A 21,485-nucleotide genomic window follows, 5' to 3' on the forward strand; every position below is an offset into this window, starting at 1 on the left:
GTGAATAGAATTCGGGATGTTTTTTATGTCATTAGTTAAAATAAATGTTTAAAAATAACTCGTATGAAATCATTCTTGGATCACTGGATTGTACAACATTGGAACATTGGTAGCACTGCACTACACAAACTGAGCCCACAAGCTAGCAAACCCGACACGAGCTAAAAGGACATCTCCAGGTGTAAACGTTTGCCAATGGGTTGCATATTGTAGCCTACTCAAATGTCAGTAAACAAAGTAGGCCTTAATTAACTTACTTTCATAGCTTAGGCAGGTTAGCAACACTAGGTTGAGATGACAGATGCAAGTAAAGCAGATCATTAACGTTAGCCTTCTATTTATTGTCATCAAAACTGCAGAGGAGTGAACAAATTATACATGGATTTCTATGGAACGTCACGAAAACATGCGTGCGCAACCAAGAGGCAGAAAGCACCATAGAACAGCATAGAGCAATGCAAAAGAATGAAATGAGTTTTTGTGCTGAAAACTGCACCAATTCGAAATCACGATGGTTAGAGAATGTTAAATATGTTCAATATCCCTAACGGAATGCATGTCTTCGCCAAAAATGACAAAATACGATGTTATATTAATAATCCAAATGAACGTCAAACTTTGAAATATAGTCTGAAATGAGATGTTAATATCAGGGGTATACAAAAAAATCCGATTGTAGCTTACAGCAGCCGACTATTTAGGTTAAGTTTATAACGTTGTGGACGGCCAACAAACGTCTTCTGCCTCACGGCTGCACGCGCATCTAGTTTTGTTGGTAAACGGGAAACCCGTGTATAGAGCTGGTAAGTCCCGCCCATCCGCTAAACCCCCAGTGGACCTCTAGCGCCCATCCGCTAAACCCCCAGTGGACCTCTAGATTGAAAAATTGTCAATGCAAGTGAATGTGAGAAAATAATTATTTTCTGGTCCCGTTTGATTTGTGCCATGAATGTGAACATATGTCGTCTGTGAATTTTTTATATAATTTTTCATGTTACGAGTTTGACAGTATATTATATATAAGTATATTATGATTCTTCGGCTATCAGTTGTGGAAAAGACATAAGGAGAAAGACTACATGTCGCCTGTGACGTGAGCTAATCGCTAACATTAGCTGAGATGCTAGTTTTTGTAACGGCAGGAATAAACACGCATGGTAACAAAAATATTTGAAACATGTCTAGCTTCACTCAACACATTAGCACTACGATACAGTGTGATTGTAAAGTTGTATGGTTCACTGTGTTCAAAGTCGATCTTAATAACCCTCTACCTACTGTACATCTCGACCAACTGATGGTTGTTATGGGAAACTAGTGATCTGTCGTCTAGCGGAAAGTTGTAGTCCACAAAGTGCTCTCACACAAAGTTTAACCGCATCAAACTTCTACCCGCTTAATTGTAGCATTCTTTACACGAAAATTTATATTAAAAATTCACAGACAACATATGTTCACATTCATGGCAAAATTCAAACGGGACCAGAAAATAATTATTTTCTCATATTCACTTGCATTAACGATTTTTCAATCTAGAGGTCCAGCGGGGATAGCGGAAAGGGCGGGACTTACCAGCTCTATAGGGCAGTCTCTGGTGTCTGCAGAGGTGAGTGTGGCATCTGAGTCAATATTCTGCGCGAGGGGCTGTTGTGGTAGGTGAAATTTCACGGGGAAACCATGATGATTGGTCAAATTTGCGAAAAAGTTGCAGTGTTTGGACAAAATTGCGAGGTCGCCCAGAATTCACGAGGATTTGCGTTAATTGTTGCGATCGCAACATCGCGAATTCCTGGAGGGACTGAAAACCTTCTTCCACACCTCCGTGCTCTCCTCTCTATCCACTGTTTTCTCCATCCCTTCTGTTCATTTGCCCTTTCTCTTTCTCCCTCTCTCTTTCTCTCTACCTGTTTACTTGCACTGTTTTTCTCTGTCTTCTCCCTCTCTCTCTCTCTCTCTCTCTGTCTCCCAAATCTCTCTCTATCGCTCTACCTGTTTACTTTTACTGTTTTTATCTGTCTTCTCTCTCTCTCCCTCTACCTGTTTACTTTCACTGTTTTTCTCTGTCTTCTCTCTCTCTTTCTCCCTTATTTCCATCCATTTCTCCATGAAAGCATTATTTCCCTCTTTCCCTCTCATGTCTCATCCCCTTGTTTCTCTCTCCCTCCCTCTCCTCCCTCTCTATCCCTCGCTCTCTCCTGTCCTGTGCTGGGTGCAGTGTGTGGGGTGAACTGCCACAAGGCGTGCCGTGCGCGTCTGGCTGTGGAGTGCAGGAAGAGGACCAAGAGCATCAGCCACGAGACCCCACCAGCACTGCAGGCCCGATCATACAGCTTCCCCCCGCCCTCCAACTCACCAGCCAACCTGCAGCACACAGGTGAGCACACACACACACACTACAGGGCGCTCATACAGCTTCCCACCGCCCTCCAACTCACCAGCCAACCTGCAGCACACAGGTGAGCACACACACACACACACACACTACAGGGCGCTCATACAGCTTCCCACCGCCCTCCAACTCACCAGCCAACCTGCAGCACACAGGTGAGCACACACACACACGCACGCACACACACACTACAGGGCGCTCATACAGCTTCCCCCCGCCCTACAACTCACCAGCCAACCTGCAGCACACAGGTGAGCACACACACACACGCACACGCACACACACACACACACACTACAGGGCGCTCATACAGCTTCCCACCGCCCTCCAACTCACCAGCCAACCTGCAGCACACAGGTGAGCACACACACACACACGCACACACACACACACACACTACAGGGCGCTCATACAGCTTCCCCCCGCCCTCCAACTCACCAGCCAACCTGCAGCACACAGGTGAGCACACACACACACACAGGCCCAACCATACACCATACAGTTTCCCACTGCCCTCAAACACCCCATCCCCCAACTTGTACAGCACAGGCGAGGACACACACAGACCTGCTCCTACAGCACTGGCTCTCTGTGGGTGCTGTGTGTGAATGCCAGCCATACACAACACAAGTTTTCCGTCATACAACGGATTTCCGTCAATTTGATTTTAGAAATGTCATATTTGAGATCGATGCAGATCCGATGAGGAAAAAAAATAGAAGGGGGGGGACTATCACCTCTTCTTTTCCTTTTTTAAGGCAACTACAAATATTAGGTCTGATGAATTAATGTGTGTGATGGTAAATGTTTAAAGACCTAATAGTGTTCTTGAGAACTTTCTGTGTCTCAATCAGTGACCGCTCAAGACCTACGTCAGCCATGAGTTTCGCTTTGTTTATGTTGTAGCTACACGCTTGTCTCATTGGCCTGGGGCGTTTGCTTAAAAAAAGAACACGTATGGAGGAAAAGTTGGATTATAGTAACACAATCGAGACAGGTGATGGATGACATCGGTAATGGCTGCTGAATCTGTTTAAAATGTCATTTGTGTGACCTTATTTTGCTTAGATTTGTAGATTAGAGATGAGAAATAAACAATTTACTATCTGATTATGCCATTGTTGTAACCATTAATAGCGTCTGGTCTGATATATCTGCCAGCCGTAAAACTAATTTATACCGTTAGCCGGCTAGCTTACGTAAGCTAATTTAGTTTAACGTCAGGCCTTTGCTAACGTCATACCGTAGTGTTAACCAAAGATTCTAGAGTGCTACGCTCGTTTTTAAAAGATGCATTTAATCCAAAGTCATGTCTAGTGAGACAGCTCTCTATGTAGGGAGGGAGGCAGTAGGCAGCTGTCTCCCGTTTTGAACACACCCATTGTGAGCTCTATGTGCGAATTCGGAAAAGAAGCGTAGGCTGTGTTCTTTCCGTGCATCAATGTAGATAATTTCTTACTATCGTGAACTCTTGTCAGGGGAGGTCATTTATTTTGGGTGTCACCTATGACTTGAACAGATAGCCTGCTCTGCCACCTGATGTAGGCTACTATTATTGTTACAGTTTTTAATCAATGCAATTAACATTATGTACAGCGACGCAATATAAACCGTAGCCTATGCAATTTATTGTCCCGTCTGTTATGACATGTACAACAATGTTTTTCACAATTTGTGACGGAAGGTTTTGACTGAGCGTGTTAACATAAAATAATAATAATATTGTCATTGTCATTGTCAATAATAATATTGTCATTGTTTAGTAAGGGAGTCAGTCGTGTTTGTGACGCACAGACAGCCTTGTAGCCTATTTTGCTTAGGCCTCACTTTTAACGACAGTAGGTTGTGAGTGTATGTTGACAAAAAATAACCATGCAATTAAAATAGTCAACTTAAAACTTTGCTATAAAATATTATTAATTTATAGCACAAAACCATAACCAGTAGGCCTACCAGAACCTCGCATATTAGCGTCATTTGTGTGAGTCTATTTGGAAAGGCCACTAGCTGACATGGATGCGTTGTTGCTAAAGGAAGGCAGGTGTCAAAAGTTAAAAAAATAAATGAAGATGGGCGGCTGTTGGAAATGGGGGAGAACTAACAAGCCATGGTGTAAAGAAATTTAAGTGCCAGGGGTTTGCTTTTGTGCGGTTTGCTGCAAGAAAATTGTTTATGGATGCAATAGGAAAACGTTTTAGTACGCCACCAATCAGAAGACCGCCATAAGATTAACGTTCGTGCACTTCAGGACATCTTCCCCACCTGGTGCAACTAGCCACCACAACAGCTATGTTTATCTACTGACCGTTTTTACGTTTAGAAAGTAGGCTACGCATGTTCTTTCATACGCAACACGACCTGTCCCTCACCCTATCGCAACCTCTTGTCAACCTTATACAATCTGTTGCTGAAGACAAAAAAAAGCCCTCTCCAGATTGTCGTTATCAAATGTGCAGACCGCCTGCATGAGCACACACAGTATTGCTGCTCATTGGAAAACTGAGTTGTCTGTAAAACTCAAAATTACCATGTTTTCATTAAATGCGGATGAGGCAACAAATGGAAACACTTATCGGGCATCTATTTCGGGCAGAACTGCGCATGCGCAACGATGTATTCACAATACACCACATGATTGGCACGATGTATTCACAACACACCACATGATTGATTGGCACAATGTATTCACAACATACCACATGATTGGCACGATGTATTCACAACATACCACATGATTGATTGGCACAATGTTGTGGCGATCAAACCTGACCCCCTATAATAAAGTAATATAATGAAAACATGGCAGCTACATACGGAAGATGGTCAGCGTCTATAAATAACAGCCCAGGTAGCGCTGTCTCCGCCTCTCTCGTTTCCCTCTACCGGTGTTTCGTCTGCTGTGTGTTTGGTTCGCTGGTGTTGCCCTGCGTAGGCTGAACGTGACGACAGGTAGAGTGTTTTGCCTTGTGAGAGTGGCCTGGTTTGGTCCTTGTCTCGGACGCTCCGTGAGTATTGCCTAGCCTCAAAGAACTGTCTTTCCACTGTTCGGCAGGTTGATAACTCCACCGAGTAGTTCAGAGTTTTGTGCGTGTTTGGTCTAGTCCAAACCGAGCTCCGTGATCACTTTGCGAACGAACTGTTTTATCATTGTTCAGCAAGCGATCACGGCAGCAAAGTTGTTGTTCCTGGCCTGTCGGCCTGTCTTGCCCCATTCGTTCCGTGATCTCCTTGCGCTGTAACTGTCTTATCATTGTTTGCAGGAGTCACGCAACGTGGGTAAGCTAGTAGTTTTGTGCGAGTTGTTCGGTCCTTTGGTGTGCACTCCATTCGCTCCGTGATCTCCTTGCATTAGAACTGTTTTACCATTGTTTGCAGGAGACACGCGACAGTAGCGAGGTTGTAGCAGCTGGCCCACTTCTCTGTGTTGTCCTGTGCTCTTTAAAAGCGCTCTTGTTGTTTAGTCGTGAGCGGCGCGACTTTAAGTTGAATATAGATTACATAGGCTACTGGGGGGGGTTTCCTTAGGGGTTTTCCTGGGGATTATTATTTTGTCTTTTGGGGATATTTTTATTTCTACATTTTCCTTTCCTCCGGCGCCGGCCTGCCTTTATTGTAATCTAATCTAAACGGTAAACTGAAAGCAATCACGTTTGTGCTCTAGTTTTGGAGAGCTCTTCTTTTGTTAAGTGATTTTGCTATTTAATGTTATTTTGTTTATTGGTTTATCCACACTGGGAGCTTTGAAGCAGTCGGCTATGTTGTAGTAGCCAATTAGTTATAGCCTGTTTAACCTGTTTGAATTTATTGTGGCCTTAGGCCGAAGAGGTCTTTTTTGACCGAAGATACTTTTCGTTTTTGGACCTTTTTGCGTCTTGCCTTTTTGCATTTTTTGTCGAGGCTACCGCCTACCGCCTCCTAGTGGCCTGACCTAAAAATAGGCTGAATGGACTGCTGCTGCTGTTGTGATTTGTTTGCTTGTGTGGTGTTCATGTGTGTCCTGAACAATATATTCCACTTTTGAACACACCTGTTTGCATTTCTTGAAGTCTTTTAGTTAGAGTTAAAATCATTTAATGTTTGTGGTGCTTTATAAAGCCATTTAGTTATTATTTCTTAACTTTAGTTTATCTTCACTCTGTCTGAGTGGTGGTGGATAAATCCACCTGGCGCCCAACCGTTACGCTACCCCACTACCGCCACAATGTATTCACAACATACCACATGATTGGCACGATGTATTCACATGTCAAAATTTGGTGGAGGAAGGTGCGGAATATGTGTAGACGACTGCCGTGTTTGCGCTACGAACTAACCCCATACATTTCTATGGGAGACTCTTTGAGTGCTGTCTCGTCATTAGAAAGTATCTGCTCTCACGTTCTGTATCTCCTTCTTTCCATACCTTCAACCTCTCTCTTTCCATACCTTCTTCTTTCCATACCTTCAACCTCTCTCTCTTTCTTTCACCCTTTCTTTCTCTTATATTCTCCCTTTCTCTCTCTCTCTCTCTCCATCTCTGTAATGTTTGGCTTTTCTTTATATCCTGCCACTTCACGCCCCTTTGGGAGGCTGATTTGCAATGGAAATTTGATTGGCTTGAGACAGACTCTGCATCGCCAAAATGAGTCAACCAGTAGCTCCTCTGTGTATGTGTGTGTGTATATGTGTGTGTGTGTGTGTGTTCCCCTCTTTAAATCTGTGAAACACCCAAACACACCTCTCTCACACCCCACCCACTGAGTCTTTCTCTCTCTCACTCCCTCCCTCTCACTCTCTCTCTCTGTCTCTTTGTCTGAATTTATTTATTGGCATGGCCGTCCTTGTACAGTTGTTGTACTGAAAATCAAATAACAATGAAAAGAAAAACAACAATAGCCAGCAATCAATAATCAGCCGTCAACAACAGGGCCGGAGGAGAGCACTCAGACATGAACACACAAGTCTTACTCTCTTATGGCCTTTGCAGATTACAGCATTTCAGGCTGATTTTGCCACAATTTTGGGTAACACTTTACTTGACAGTATCGACATAAAGAGTGACATGACACTGTCATGAACACATGACACTGTCATGACACATGAACCCAAACCCTAACCCTAACCCCAGCCCTAACCCCAACCCCAACCCTTTTCCTAACCCTAACCTCAACCCTTTTCCTAACCCTAACCCCACAGGGCATACAACACCTACACCACACACTGAAACAACATTATACTAAATTCCAAACAACACACCCCACTTTCCAACACCACACACTCATCTCCGCATTTAGACACATTAAAAACCTCCTTAAAAGACCTCCTCATACGCACCACCCCCTAAAAAAAAACCTGCATTTCACCCCCCACTTATTCATCACCAATATCCACAGTCACTGTTCTGCACCCACTAACCCATTAAATTTAGACACTCCCAACTTAGTTTATGTTATCACCTGCACTCACTGCCACATGTTATACATCGGGGAAACTGGACATACACTACACACACACCTCAAACAACATCTACACAACATGAACAAAAATACACTCAACACTTACCTCGTCACACACTTCCAGACCCACAACATTGCACATTTGAGGGTCTGTGGCCTTGAAGGGAATCCAGGCTGGACCTGCTTACAGAGAAAAAGAGCAGAGAGATTGTGGATTTTAAAACTTCAAACACTTCATCCCAAGGGTTTTAATGAAAAATTAAACTAAAGTTTTAAACAACTCTGTGCCTTTTTATCTCTCCTTTTTAACTTTTATTTTATTGGACTTTTAGATGGGAATAGTGGGGCAAGAACAACTGGCCAGTGCATAATAGTTAAAAAACTACACATCAAAATACATTTTAATTCTAAATTTCCTAATCCTAATCCTAAATTGTTATGACAAAAACTGAATGTCACTTAATAACAGAAGCATTATGTCATAAAATGTATGACTTGTTTATGACATGTTCATGACAGTGTCATGTCACTCTTATGACGATACTGTCAAGTAAAGTGTAACCCAATTTTGTCATAGCTGACAAATTTCCAGTGTTGTGACCGAAAATGAAAGGTTGGGAACGACGCTGAAGGAGGAAAGTGTCTTGTAATGTGACATGTTCAACCCGTGATTCGTTCCACGACCAAAAGTGTAGCACGTCAGAATTTTTTTAGGAATCTCCTACGGCTCCCATGTTGACACTGACAGTATAACGACACGCCACGAGTAGGCTAACATAGTCATTGTTCTTGTAATGTGGCCATGAGTAGGCTAACATAGGCTACATGATCTTGTAATGTGGCCACGAGTAGGCTAACATAGGCTACATGATCTTGTAATGTGGCCACGAGTACGCTAACATACAGTGGGCGTTGCTCGATTTAGGCTACTTGGGTATGGCTTAAGGCTTGACTACACGGTGGTAACGAAATAGCTGTTCAGAATTAATCTGTAGCCTTGGGTAGGCTTCTGCAGAAAACAATGTTGTTGGGGATTTAATACTATCTAGCGACGCTTTTAACAGGCTACGCTATAGAGGCTTAGACAACTATGACCCACGTTTTGGTTTTGTAAATTAATTTGCCCTACTTCTTGACTGCAATGTAGTCAATTGACTGCTTGACATGTCATTTTTATTTTTCTGTACAATAAACAAATACATCTGCTTTATGCCACAGAATTACTTTCATATTTGGCTGACTTCTGCAGACGCGCAAAAAAAAACCACTGCCACTTCCCTCCCCATATTTCACTGATCACACATCAGACATCAGGGGTGCGTTTCCCAAAAGCTAACTACGTTAGCAACTAACATGGTTGAAACTATGTAAGTATGACAAAACTGTTTCCCAAACGATAGTTTGAACTATGGTGGTGGAACGTACATAGTCCAATGCATCGTTACACTACGTTAGTGTTTCCCAAAACTATAGTAGCAACGAACGTTCACAACCAATATCGTAAAGTTGTGTAGTTACAACTACACCTCTCGACCTGTGGTAGAATGCTAGTAGAAGCATAGTTCCGGGGATCTTCATGTCAAAGACGTCCCTGACGCCAGTTGTTTGTTTGCAAATTAATTATTATAAATATATTTAGGTTTCTAATTAGGGCTGGGATAAACGATTATTTTTTAAACGATTAATCTAGTGATTATTTTTTCGATGCATCGATTAATCTAACGATTCATTTTTTCAGTCTGATTCGATTTGATTCGATTATCGATTATCTCCCCATTAATTCACTAATAGCAACTTATACATGTTTATTTACATATCTGAATGAAAAAACATTAATTATTTTACATTGCAATATATGTTTATTGCTTTAAAGATTACAAAAAGACTATACAAGTGCAAAGTAATGCATTCTTAGTCAGAGGTAGCATTCAATAAAGTTCAGTAGTGTATGTCTAATTGAGTGCCTGTCATTTTAAGACGTTCGTGTGGGAATCCTTGCAATTAACATTAACACTGTTAAAAGGCTGCTGATGTGTGAATGCAATTAATAAGTAGTTAGTTCAAATAACGGTTCGTACTTCTCCTTTGGACAAACACTTTTGAGTCTTGGAAAACACTTTTCATTTACATCGGGATTTTGCAAACATTCAGAGTCAATAAAATGAGCCCTGCATGAATAACAAATACAAGCAGCTGCAAGTAAGCATGCTAAACTTGACATCCAAACAGTATTCTAACGTTAGCTTTGAGATACTGCTTGATTGCATACTGTAACTTAACTTAGTTTAGTCTCCTTAATGTACTCTGTTGTGATAAGACCTTAGCAGAGTTTACTTTAAGCAGCAGTTTTGAACAAATATGCGCAGCATGGTCACAATGCTAAGCGGATTTAATAACAATTTAGCCCACTGTGTTCTATGCAGTGCTTCTATGTGGCATCAACAATCCTTCAACAATCGTGAATATTTTGTTAAATGCACATGCAGAGGAGGAGCAGCGGGCTCGTTACGAGAGCGGGCGGGGCGAGGAAAGGCTGTGTGAGTAAAAAGTGCAGCTCAATGAAATTATTTTATCTTATTTTTAATTTAAATAGTAGGCCTACAACATAGAACATCAACGTGTGGTGGCCGGTTTTAATTTTGTGGTGCCCAGCCACAGATTAGCCAACGTATGGAAAACACTGAAGGTGTAAGATTAAAAATATTTAGCAGCACACGTTATGCTTGACGAATCAACGCTCATATTTTGCGTCAACGTATTTTTTGCGTCGATGTCATCGATTACGTCGACGCGTTGTCCCAGCCCTATTTCTAATTGATATTTAAACTTCGGTAACACTTTACTTGACGGGAGTTCATAACACATTCATGAGTCATGTCTCATGAAACAGTCATGAATTCTTTATGTGCAGTTTATGACAGCTGTTATGAATGCGTTATGAACTCACCCGTCAAGTAAAGTGTTACCTACACTTCTAACCACCATACATCCATATTTTAAAGAAGCCCTATGCAACAATTTTAGCAAAAATGACCTTAATTATGCAGGTTGAGAGTCGTTCTGATGGTTCTACAACACTTTCTGCGTTGTTTGGTGGGTGCTTCGTCTCCCTCTATCGCTTCTCTAAAACGAATATGCAACTTTCTGAACCCGGACCGGGTAAATCCGGATGTAACTCAGCGGAAGTATCCAATCATGCCTCGAAAATGTAGTCAGATTGTAGTTTCTAAGAAGACTGCAAAACGGACGCCGACTTGCCTTTGTTGCTGTTGAAATTGTAAGTAGCCTACCCTTGGGTGAACTTCGTTTTTGTAATGTAGTTTGATAGTCTCTTGACTCGCAATGTGTTTGCTCGACCGTTTTATTGTGAGCCCTGTATGTGTTTAGCTTGGTTTCTTGATGGCTAGCTTGCTAGCTAGTGGGTTTTTTTTAGCGTAGCAGTCACTTGCTACCGAAGCTGCAGGGGGAGCTATGTCGTTAAAAATGCGAGCCCAAATCCGGCGAAAACCCAGAAACAGAGAAGGAATAACCAGACCTGCATAGGGCTTCTTTAAAATGCCCAAGGCAGAAAATACATAAATTAAAAGTCAATTTGCAGCCACGTGCACGTAAGTCAAAGTCACACACCTGCAGATAATAATAAGGTGCACACTTTTTGACGAATCAATTGAGAATATGTAGCCTTTGATTTTCATGGAGGGGGGGGATTCCTTGTTAGTTTACGCAAACCAGGCCAAGGAGGCTGATTCTGATTTTGATAATATGATCTGCACAAAAGATACACTTAGGTAAACAATGATGTAAATATTGTTGTCAAAATCTTAACCCAGATTCGAACTCTTGGACAGGGTACTGATAACTGCTGCGCAACGGCGGCTGTCATCAGCCGGCCTTAACGCAACGCGCCACAGAATTATGTGCAGGTGTGCCGTTCACGTGCTACTAAACGTCATTAACCACCTTAGTCCAGACTACTGACGTTTGGAAACTATCATCATGGTCCAAACTTACAAAGTACTATGTAAGTACGACAGTTTTGGGAAACAGTCATAACTTACATGTTGGTTAGTTGAACGATGCATCGTGTTAGTAAAAAGCTAACCTTCGTAGTTGTACGGGAAACACACTTCAGATCAGCTTGTAGGCCATTAGCAATCTGTTTATTTTATTTTATGAAGCCTATACAGTAGATCACTTGCCACATTCTCACTTTCAATAGACAGATGCAATAGCCATTGGTCAAGTATTGAGTATAAAGCAATTAAGATAGTAGCCTATACAAAAAGTACTTCATACTATCATAAAAATTTGTTATGTCGTAAATATCGTAGGCACAGGAGAAAACTTGTACATCCATTGGCCCGTGGGGAGATCACATGCCAGTTGCCTCTCCCTTCAGTGCTATGACTCTGATGACTTTGTCCAGATGGTCTATGTATTTATTGCAATGTTCGGCTGTGAGTTTGTTTTGCCAAAAAAAACTCTATTGCAGATACCAGTGCGTCTTTGTTCATGGGTTTGGCCTCACAGCAGAGGCTTAGACAACTATGACCCATGTTTTGGTTTCGTATATTAATTTGCCCTACTTATTGACTGCAATGTAGTCAATTGACTGCTTGACAGGTTATTTTTATTTTTCTGTACAATAAACAAATACATCTGCTTTATGCCGCAGAATTACGCACTTGGCCAGCCTATAGAACGGGCCCATTTTGGAGAGAATAGAGAATGTACGCACGCAAGAATCTGTAGGCTATTTGTGGCAGGTTACAAGCAAACAATGTTTAATGCATTAACTCAAGACGTCAAACGTTTTCTAAACAATACAAACAGAAAGGATGCAGCAGGCAGCAAATGTAGAAGAGTAATTTCCAGTGGAAGAACAAAATGCTGAATGAAGCCCAAAGATATGAAGGCATATCTGGCAAGTTGTTATTTTTTGAAGACGTAAATGGTTGGGCTATAGGCCTAGTTTGCGGGCTTGTCCAAAAAAAAAAGGCCTGTGGTTTGCGCAGCCTACAGTAAGTAGGTCTTGGTGAGTTAGGAGGCCTCTCAACTTCTTTTAAGCTGTCTCAGAGGTGGAAAGTTGCGTTCGTTGGGGGCAGGGCTGGATTAACAATTCATAGACCAGTGGTCCCCAATTATTTTCCCCCAAGGGCCAAATTACGTAAAGCAAGTGAGGCTGAGGGCCAACAAATCCATGACCCCCCCCCCCATTATTATTGATAGCAAAATATTGTACAGATTTGAACATTATCAGCTGCCACACATGTAAGTGCCAAATGTGAGCAGAGGCAAACTGTGCAGAAGCAAATTGTGGAGAATTAACATTTAAACCAGAGACGGAGAGCAAGAGAGATAGGGAGTGCAAAAAAGAAATTGAAGCTCAAACAGCTCTCCACAGAATAGTATCAGCCACATCAGTCCCTGGAGACAGAGGGGGGGGGGGGGGGGGTTCAAAAAATGAGACAAGATATCATTATTTATAAGTAATTAACAATATTGAAAGACAAAAATTGATTCACTCACCAATCAGTGTGAGAAATGACAGTGACTGGATAAGGCCATCTTCCTGAAGTCAGGTGTATATCCAGTTGTGGCAATCTTCAAACACTGGCCAAGGTGCACATCTGAAAGTTTGTTTCTTGCTTGATTTTTTAGACAGTTCATCGCAGAAAAAGAGGATTCACATATATGTGGAGGGGGATATCGTTAGAAGGAGCATGGCAACTCTTCTGCTGTTTTTGAATCTTTCTTGATCAATGTTGATCCAAAATTCAGTCAAACCTGTTTCCTTGTGTTGTGCTTTAAGCACATCAGAAGTTTTAAATTCCAAGACCTCCATCTGAAGCGTTGGTTCATCTGTAGAAGGCAGCAGCTTTTTGGCCTCTGATGTCCACTGGCCATCAGGTGATGCAGAGAACGGCTGTCTCAGAAAGAGAAGGATGTCATTTGACAGTTTACGGCAGTTTTCAAATCGTTCCTTGAAGTTTTCTGCCAAATTGGACACAAAATGCGTCATTGCTGGATTCTCCCGCATGTTGTTCTGTCTCTCAATGTCTCTCTCCAAAAGGCCCAGCTTTGCCTGGAATGCTTCAGTAGCCTCGTACATGTCTGCAACAGTATGATTCTTGCCTTGTAGTTGAAGGTTAAGGTGATTCAGATGAGACATGATGTCACTCAAAAAAAAGACACATGCCATTTTCTCGTTGTCACTTAAAAACACGTGGAATTCAAGCGCTTTTGGGCTCTTCAGGTTGGAGAGAAAGGACACAAGCTCATCGTGCAGGTCACACACCCGCTCCAACACACGGCCTTTGCTAAGCCAGCGAACATCGTTATGTAGCAGAAGGTCTGTGTGCTCCGCTGACATTTCCTCCAACAATGCTCTGAAAATGCGGTGTTGCAGACTAGATTTCTCCCGAACAAAATTTACCAGTTTTGTCACCGAATCCATGATCTCTTTCATTTCCTTGCCAAGTTTAGCGCACAGTACTGATTGGTGAATAATACAATGAAATGTCAAGAGCTCTGGGTGAATTGCGGAAAGCCTGCTCACCAAGCCCTTGTGAGGTCCCAGCATAGATGGGGCTCCATTGGTAACGACAGCCACGACTTTGTTAACATCCAAGCCTGTCTTGGCAAAGAAATGTGTCAGTTCGTTAAATAGGATCTCCCCAGTTGTGCGCCCAGGCAGAGGTAGCAAACAAAGTAGCTCGTCCCGAAATACATTTCCATCAAAAAATCTGACGAACACAGACAGCTGTTCCATATCGGTTCGGTCACAAGACGAGTCAATTGCCAGTGACATGGCCTCTGCCTTAATCAGATCAGTGTTTAGTTTGGATGAACAATCCTCAGATAAAACTTTCATTCTTCTTGTTGCGGTGTTGGCCGACAATAGCACCTGCTTTAGTAGCTCCACAATATTCTGCTTGTTTTTCTCGTCGTGACATAAAACTTCTTCAACCATATCAATTGCACACTTTTTTACCAACACGGCATCAGTGAAGGGTTTCTTTGCTCTCCCAATATTCCAAGAAACACGTAAAGAGGCTGCGCTTGCCCTTTGTTGTGCTGTGGTAGATCTCTCCATGGTAAAAATGGAGCGTCTGAATGATGTTGGCTATTTTCTGTCTGCGGTTATCTGAGTTTTCAGGGTAGTTTGAATTAAAACTAGAGGCATGCATACTAGTGAAGTGCCTCTTGATACTGTCAACCTTGCAGACGGCTACAGTCTGCATGCATATCAGGCATGTTGGCTTAGCATTTGGATGCTCAGGTAAAGTAAGGCAAAACTGATCCGTCCAGTCGGGTTTAAACTGACGATTTTCGCTATCAACTTTACGTTTTTTTGTACTTGCCATGGTCTGCTGTCATGACTGTTACAAGTCCACATAAGATTTCACTCACTCCTGATTACTAGCTGAGATGTCACCTGCTGAAGCGGAGAGATTGCTAATCATCCATGGCCATAGATGGCGCTGTTTACTTTTGTCCAGATATGACGTGGCAGGCCAAAAATGTGCCGTAACTGGGCTGGATCTGGCCCGCGGGCCACCATTTGGGGACTACGGTCATAGACTCTTGGGAACAAATATCTAATGGCCCCCCCCTGCCCCCCAGCCAACGTGAATCGGACGGTCAGTTAATAGGCCTATATCGTGAAGATTTTTCTTGCCATGGCGAGACACTACAGGTGAATAGGGTAAAATTTTAAAATAATAGACATCACCATGAAACTTCTTCAGTTGATTACTTACACAAGTATGAACAAAAAATGTATTAGAAGTTTTTGAAATTCAAATGTTTAATTATACAAATTAGGCATTGTCTCATTTAAATATGCGCAAATTTGCATATATTTTCGGTAGATAGATCTGAACATATGATAAAGCCAGGTACAAAATTATTTTTTCATTTTGTTTGCATACAAGATAAAAATAAAATTACAGAGGGATTTCAGGATATCTGCTTTCATTACCTAGGAAATCAGAATATACTGTCCATAGCCTTAAAAAATCGATTTTTGCCATATATTTTTGATTAAAATGTCACATAAATCAGGCCAGGAATGATTTATTAACAAATCCCTCTGTAAATATTTTCAGAACACCGCTAAGTGTATATCTGGAAAGTTTGGTGTACATAGGTGCTACATAGGCTGAGATCTTTCTACTGGAAAATGAGAAAAACTCAATTTGAGAAAACAGCCTTGGAACACAGCCAAGAGATTCCGTTCTCAGCCTAGACTCGCCTTTGAACTTTCGCGATTGGTTGCGGTTACAAAGGAAGTGTCCATATTTGGATAGCACAACGCTATGCAGGAAAAACAGAGCTTTCCAACGGTACTACACATGTTATGTTTTGTAGCACGGTCGCGGTAGAGCATGAAACGTTAGAAGACTAACTTTTGGTGAATTTAGGAGAAATATACAGGCGTGAGTAGACAAAATGTAATGAAATAAACACCTAAATGTGTACATCGGGCTTTGTTGTTGTAGTAGTGTGAAAGAATACATGCTAAGGTAGCAAATTAGCCCAAAATCTCGAAATTGACCAGTGCATGAAAAAACAATGTTTTCACCTGCCGTGTCTCGCCTTGGCACAAGCGCATCTGTGAGGCCAAGCCTCACCATGTAGCCCGTTTGTTTACAACTAACATTACATTTAATTAAACTGCTTATATAGGCTATGCCGAAATAGTTTCAACATTTTGAATATCAGTGTCGGGTGAATTAGGAAATGTTCTCAAAGTAGCCTTATGGCTGAAAGCTGCTTGGGACCCCCCCTGTCAAGCAATATAACCATACAAACGCGCGGCCTGCTCACTCATTGTTTAGAGTAGTTTCGGCTTTGTCGGAACTGCCCATTGTAGGCTACGTAAAAATAAACTTCCAAAACTAACGAAAAATATTTATCTTCTTTCAGTTAATTCAAAAGTTTCCAAAAAGTTAAAAACAGATGACATGATGCGCGTCACTGACATAATGCGCAAATAATATAGCATAGATATTCCAATATATTCGAATACATGTGTTTATTTTAGAGGGGATATTCAAACGTCATTTTTGAGCAATTTTGACAGCCCTAGTCCACTGTAGGCTACGCTAATCGTCTATTAACACCTTCCACCTAACCCCGGTGAGTGGGGGTCGCTATAATGCGTGTGAAATAGCACCATTGAGTAGCCTATGCGAAATAGCCTTAAAATTGTTCCGGCACCACTCTCTTGACCGGCTATGGACAACAGGCTGGTTGAAACAATAGCAAAGTATGCATATGTTGCATACTTTTTGTGCACTTTAAGTCACCTACACTACGCCTAAATTACGCATGATCCGTCGTTTGACTCCTGAACTGTTTATGTAACTCACAAGTTTAATTGCGTTAACCCAAACTAAAAGGAAAAACACTTTCCTTTGTTTTTATAAACAAATTATATTTCGTGTTGACATCACGCCGTTAAAAAAACGAGATATAGCCTATCCATCCAGAAGCGCGCAGTGGCCGACAGTAAGTGGAGGCAGTGGTTCTCAAACTTTGCCATATCCTACACTGGTGTAAAAGGCGTATCATATTTTTTGTAAAGGTCTGCCAGGGATATTCTTAGGCCTATGAATGGTGTGCCTTCTCACAAAAGCATAGTCACTGGGCTCAGCTAGATGTAGCTTTCTCCTTCACCAACCTGTGAGCCTATGAGGCAGTCACGTCGTCAGTGGCACTTTCAGGTCCTTCTCATCTGCTGTTACAGCAACATGAGTATTCCACTATAGCATTGCTTCTCATTGCCTTACTCCTTTCCTTTTCAGAATGTTCTTTCTATCCATAATCATAAGTCTTTCTTCAGTGAATTAGCAAGATACCATCAGAAGCCAACAATCATAAAGCACCTGTGCGCACGCTCTCTCTCCCCTGCGCATGAAGCTGTCTGCGTGTTGTAGGCTAGATTTGCGTGAGTTCTTTCTATCTGCTTTACTTTTTGTGAGTTGCGACCACCTAGGCTATGTTATAGACGTTCTATGAGGTACCAGCGTTTAGCTGTGTCACAAAACTATAAGCTTTGTCAGACTACTTTTAAAATAATATTCAGGGCTATATACATTTTAAACATTCGGGGCTGAAGACCCGAATAAGCCTTGCGTTAATTCTTCAGGTGGGAAGTGTCAGGAATTTTCATACGAGAGACGCTCTCATTGGCGGTAAATGGAGTAGCCGTGGGTGCTCCGTCGCTCGAGCATCCACGGAAAACATCGAGCACCCACGTGTGCCAGCTTACAGTCCCGGCTAAATTTACATTAATTTAAAATCAAACATCGCAGTTGATGTTAAATTCAGCATCTCTCATAATGTGATTGGCTATGTTGCTGTCAATCCCCTACTCCATTTACCACCAATGAGAGCGTCTCTCGTATGAAAATTCGGCTGAGCAGCAGAGGTTAATATACTCTATATTTTGTTCAAACAATGTCTGTCTATCATCGTTGCACTCGGAGAAAAAACAGAATGTTTCATTTGTCCTGCGTTTCTTCTACAGTTGCAAACGGGATTCACACAAATATTTCTTTATTAGGGCAGGGCAGGCATATTTCTGGCTATTAAATTATTTCTAAACCAGTCTGCTAAAGTCTGTAGTGAAGTCTGTGTAGGGTTTTCCAGGCTCCATTTCTTTTTACGAGACACCCTGCTCACAAGAGACATCTGCCGGTTGTTTGGGTTGTTGCAGCATCGTTGCAGCGTCACTGGAAAAATACAAATTAAAATTCCGCGAGGGAAGCTGGCCAAATCGAAGCAATGCCCACTGTAGGCTACATGTTCTTGTAATGTGGCCATGAGTAGGCTACGATAGGCTACATGATCTTGTAATGTGGCCACGAGTAGGCTACGATAGGCTACATGATCTTGTGTGGCCACGAGTAGGCTAACATAGGCTACATGTTCTTGTGTGGCCACGAGTAGGCTAACACACGCTACATGTTCTGGTAATGTGGCCAATCTCCTGACCAAGATGTGGCAAGAATTTATGTTTCTATGATCGCCTAGTCTGACATGGTCAATCGTAAAAGACCATTGTGGAAGACAAAAAAATGGTGTAATCTGCATAGGCCATAACTCTCTCTATCTTTTTCTCTATCTCTCCCTCTCTCTCTTTCTGTTTATCTGTCTGTCTGTCTGTGTGTGACATTGTTTGTGTCATCTGTGGACACTGATAAAGGTCATGTGGTTGTGGTGTTGGCATGTTTGTTGTTGGCTTGCCCCAAATAAACAGGTGAAATAGAGATCCAGTTCCCAGAATCCCAGTTCTATGGAGATTGTGTGTGTAACCTCATTACCTTTGGGTAGTTAGTGTGGAATCTGTGAGATGTACAATATGTCTGGGGCTTCTGATTGGGCGATTGCTTGGTTGTTTTATATCAGGGCCTTTCTGATTGGGCGATTGCTTGGTTGTTTTATATCAGGGCCCTTCTGATTGGGCGATTGCTTGGTTGTTTTAAATCAGGGCCCTTCTGATTGGGCGATTGCATGGTTGTTTTAAATCAGGGCCCTTCTGATTGGGCGATTGCTTGGTTGTTTTAAATCAGGGCCCTTCTGATTGGGCGATTGCATGGTTGTTTTATATCAGGGCCATACCCAGATAGGGACACAAATCAGGTTCTAATGAAATTAATCTTTTCCAGGATTGTGACATAAAGTTGATTTCACAGTCTATGTAAACTCTCTCTCCTGTGCAACACTCTCACCATATATGACACATACCTTAACTCTCTCCTCTCTCTCTCTCTTCTTCACTCTCTTATTTCCTCTCTTATCTATCTCTTATCTATCTCTTTTTCCCTCCCTCTCTTCTCTCTCTCCTCTCGTCCAGTTATCGTTGAAGAGGATATCGAGGCAGTGGAGGAGGGCGTGTTTGATGTCCACCTATAACCAAGTGAGCACACACACACACACACACACACACACACACACTCAGACACACACTTACTCACACACACACTCACACACACACGCACACACACACACACATACATGTACACACACACACTCACCTAAATGAAGGTGCAGAGAACTCATTAGAGTCATTATGTGCAATAGGAAGCTCATAGTCAATCAAATGGAACCAGTGCTAAATATGTAGTGCTAAACTATGACTGATGATTGCATTGCATAACGGTATGAACCTTTCTTTCTTTCTTTGTCCTGTACAGAAATATGCCTGTGGCTTCCTAAGACATAACCTAAGACAGAAACAAAAACTTTTACATAATTCAACCTGCCAGAAACTGATGCTAGTTTGGAAACACTTTGGTGCTTCTAGGCAGAGAAGTGTCAATTGCCATGCTAGCTGACACCCTCTGGCCTACTGACAAGCAAGTGCAGCAGCCAGTTAGCAAGCTATCCCCACCCAGCAAAAGCATTTAGCATACTAGGCTAGCAGTGTGCCACTTTTCTGATGATGCAGCATGGAGGCGAACCTGCCAGCCAGTGACTCTTCCTTGTGATAGGAGTTGAAGACAGCCGCCACTATTTAGCCTGATAGCTGGAGGGAGGGAATTTACTGAGAGTGCCCATAAACACATGTGTATCGCCATCTGGTGGACAACGACTGAAACTACACATGAACTTCCTCTTTCTCCAGTGAAGCTGGTAGATTTCCCCCTCTGGAATGTGAAAATGAACGAATTTGTATTTGTATTTGTTATATCAGTACCTTTGTATTTAAGTGTGTTTAAATTTGTGGACAGTTTCTGTTTTGCTGTGCATGCCATTTGCTGTTTTTCTTTTTATCATTTTAAACCCTAACTACCCAGACCATAATGCTATCAGTCTGCTGGTGGGAAAGCCTCTGGTTTTTAGTCACAGGAAGTTGTGTAACTTTGTGTGCTATTTTCAGTACAGTTTTTTGAATATTCTCCAAGACTTAAATGGTGCTGTGTGTCTTTGTGCCAAGAATGTATTGGGAATGAACCTGACTCAGATCTATTTCAGCTTTCTCTGTGTGTGTGTGTGTGTGTGTGTGTGTGTACGGTATAAGAATGTATTGGGGATGAATCTGACTCTTTGTTCTAGTTCAGATCTTGTGGAGGAGTTAGTCGACATTTTGTAGACTCTAAATATGATGGCTTTGAAGGGAAAGTGTGTGTGTGTGTGCACGGTGTATGCGTTTGTGGTTGTGTGTGTGTGTGTGTGTGTGTGTGTGTGTGTGCAGTGTATGCGTTTGTGGTTGTGTGTGTGTGTGTGCAGTGTATGCGTTTGTGGTTGTGTGTGTGTGTGTGCAGTGTATGCGTTTGTGGTTGTGTGTGTGTGCAGTGTATGCGTTTGTGGTTGTGTGTGTGTGTGTGTGTGCAGTGTATGCGTTTGTGGTTGTGTGTGTGTGTGTGTGTGTGCGGTGTATGCGTTTGTGGTTGTGTGTGTGTGTGCAGTGTATGCGTTCGTGGTTGTGTGTGTGCGTGTGTGTGCAGTGTATGCGTTCGTGGTTGTGTGTGTGTGTGTGTGTGTGTGTGCAGTGTATGCATTTGTGTGTGTGTGTGTGTGTGTGTGCAGTGTATGCGTTTGTGGTTGTGTGTGTGTGTGTGTGTGTGTGTTTTTGCAGCACCAGTCTTCTGTACATACATCCCCACCAATGCAGTAGCAACTGAAAAAATATATACATACTCTGCAAA

General features: G+C 42.2%; 1 protein-coding gene across 1 annotated transcript in view; it reads left to right on the forward strand.

Moving 5' to 3' along the window:
• The window catches only part of LOC121689346 (RAS guanyl-releasing protein 2-like), a 45,867-nt gene extending 25,795 nt beyond the window's left edge, over positions 1-20,072 (forward strand). Inside the window, exons 9-11 of the mRNA XM_042069078.1 lie at positions 2,216-2,374; positions 19,691-19,753; positions 20,031-20,072. Of these exons, the coding sequence (XP_041925012.1) occupies positions 2,216-2,374; positions 19,691-19,749 (218 nt within the window). The 3' untranslated portion in view covers positions 19,750-19,753; positions 20,031-20,072. The remainder of the gene's footprint in view (positions 1-2,215; positions 2,375-19,690; positions 19,754-20,030) is intronic.
• Positions 20,073-21,485: the final 1,413 nt, after the last annotated feature.

The sequence above is a fragment of the Alosa sapidissima genome, chromosome 18, assembly GCF_018492685.1.
Source record: "Alosa sapidissima isolate fAloSap1 chromosome 18, fAloSap1.pri, whole genome shotgun sequence".
Classification (NCBI taxonomy): Eukaryota; Metazoa; Chordata; class Actinopteri; order Clupeiformes; family Clupeidae; genus Alosa; species Alosa sapidissima.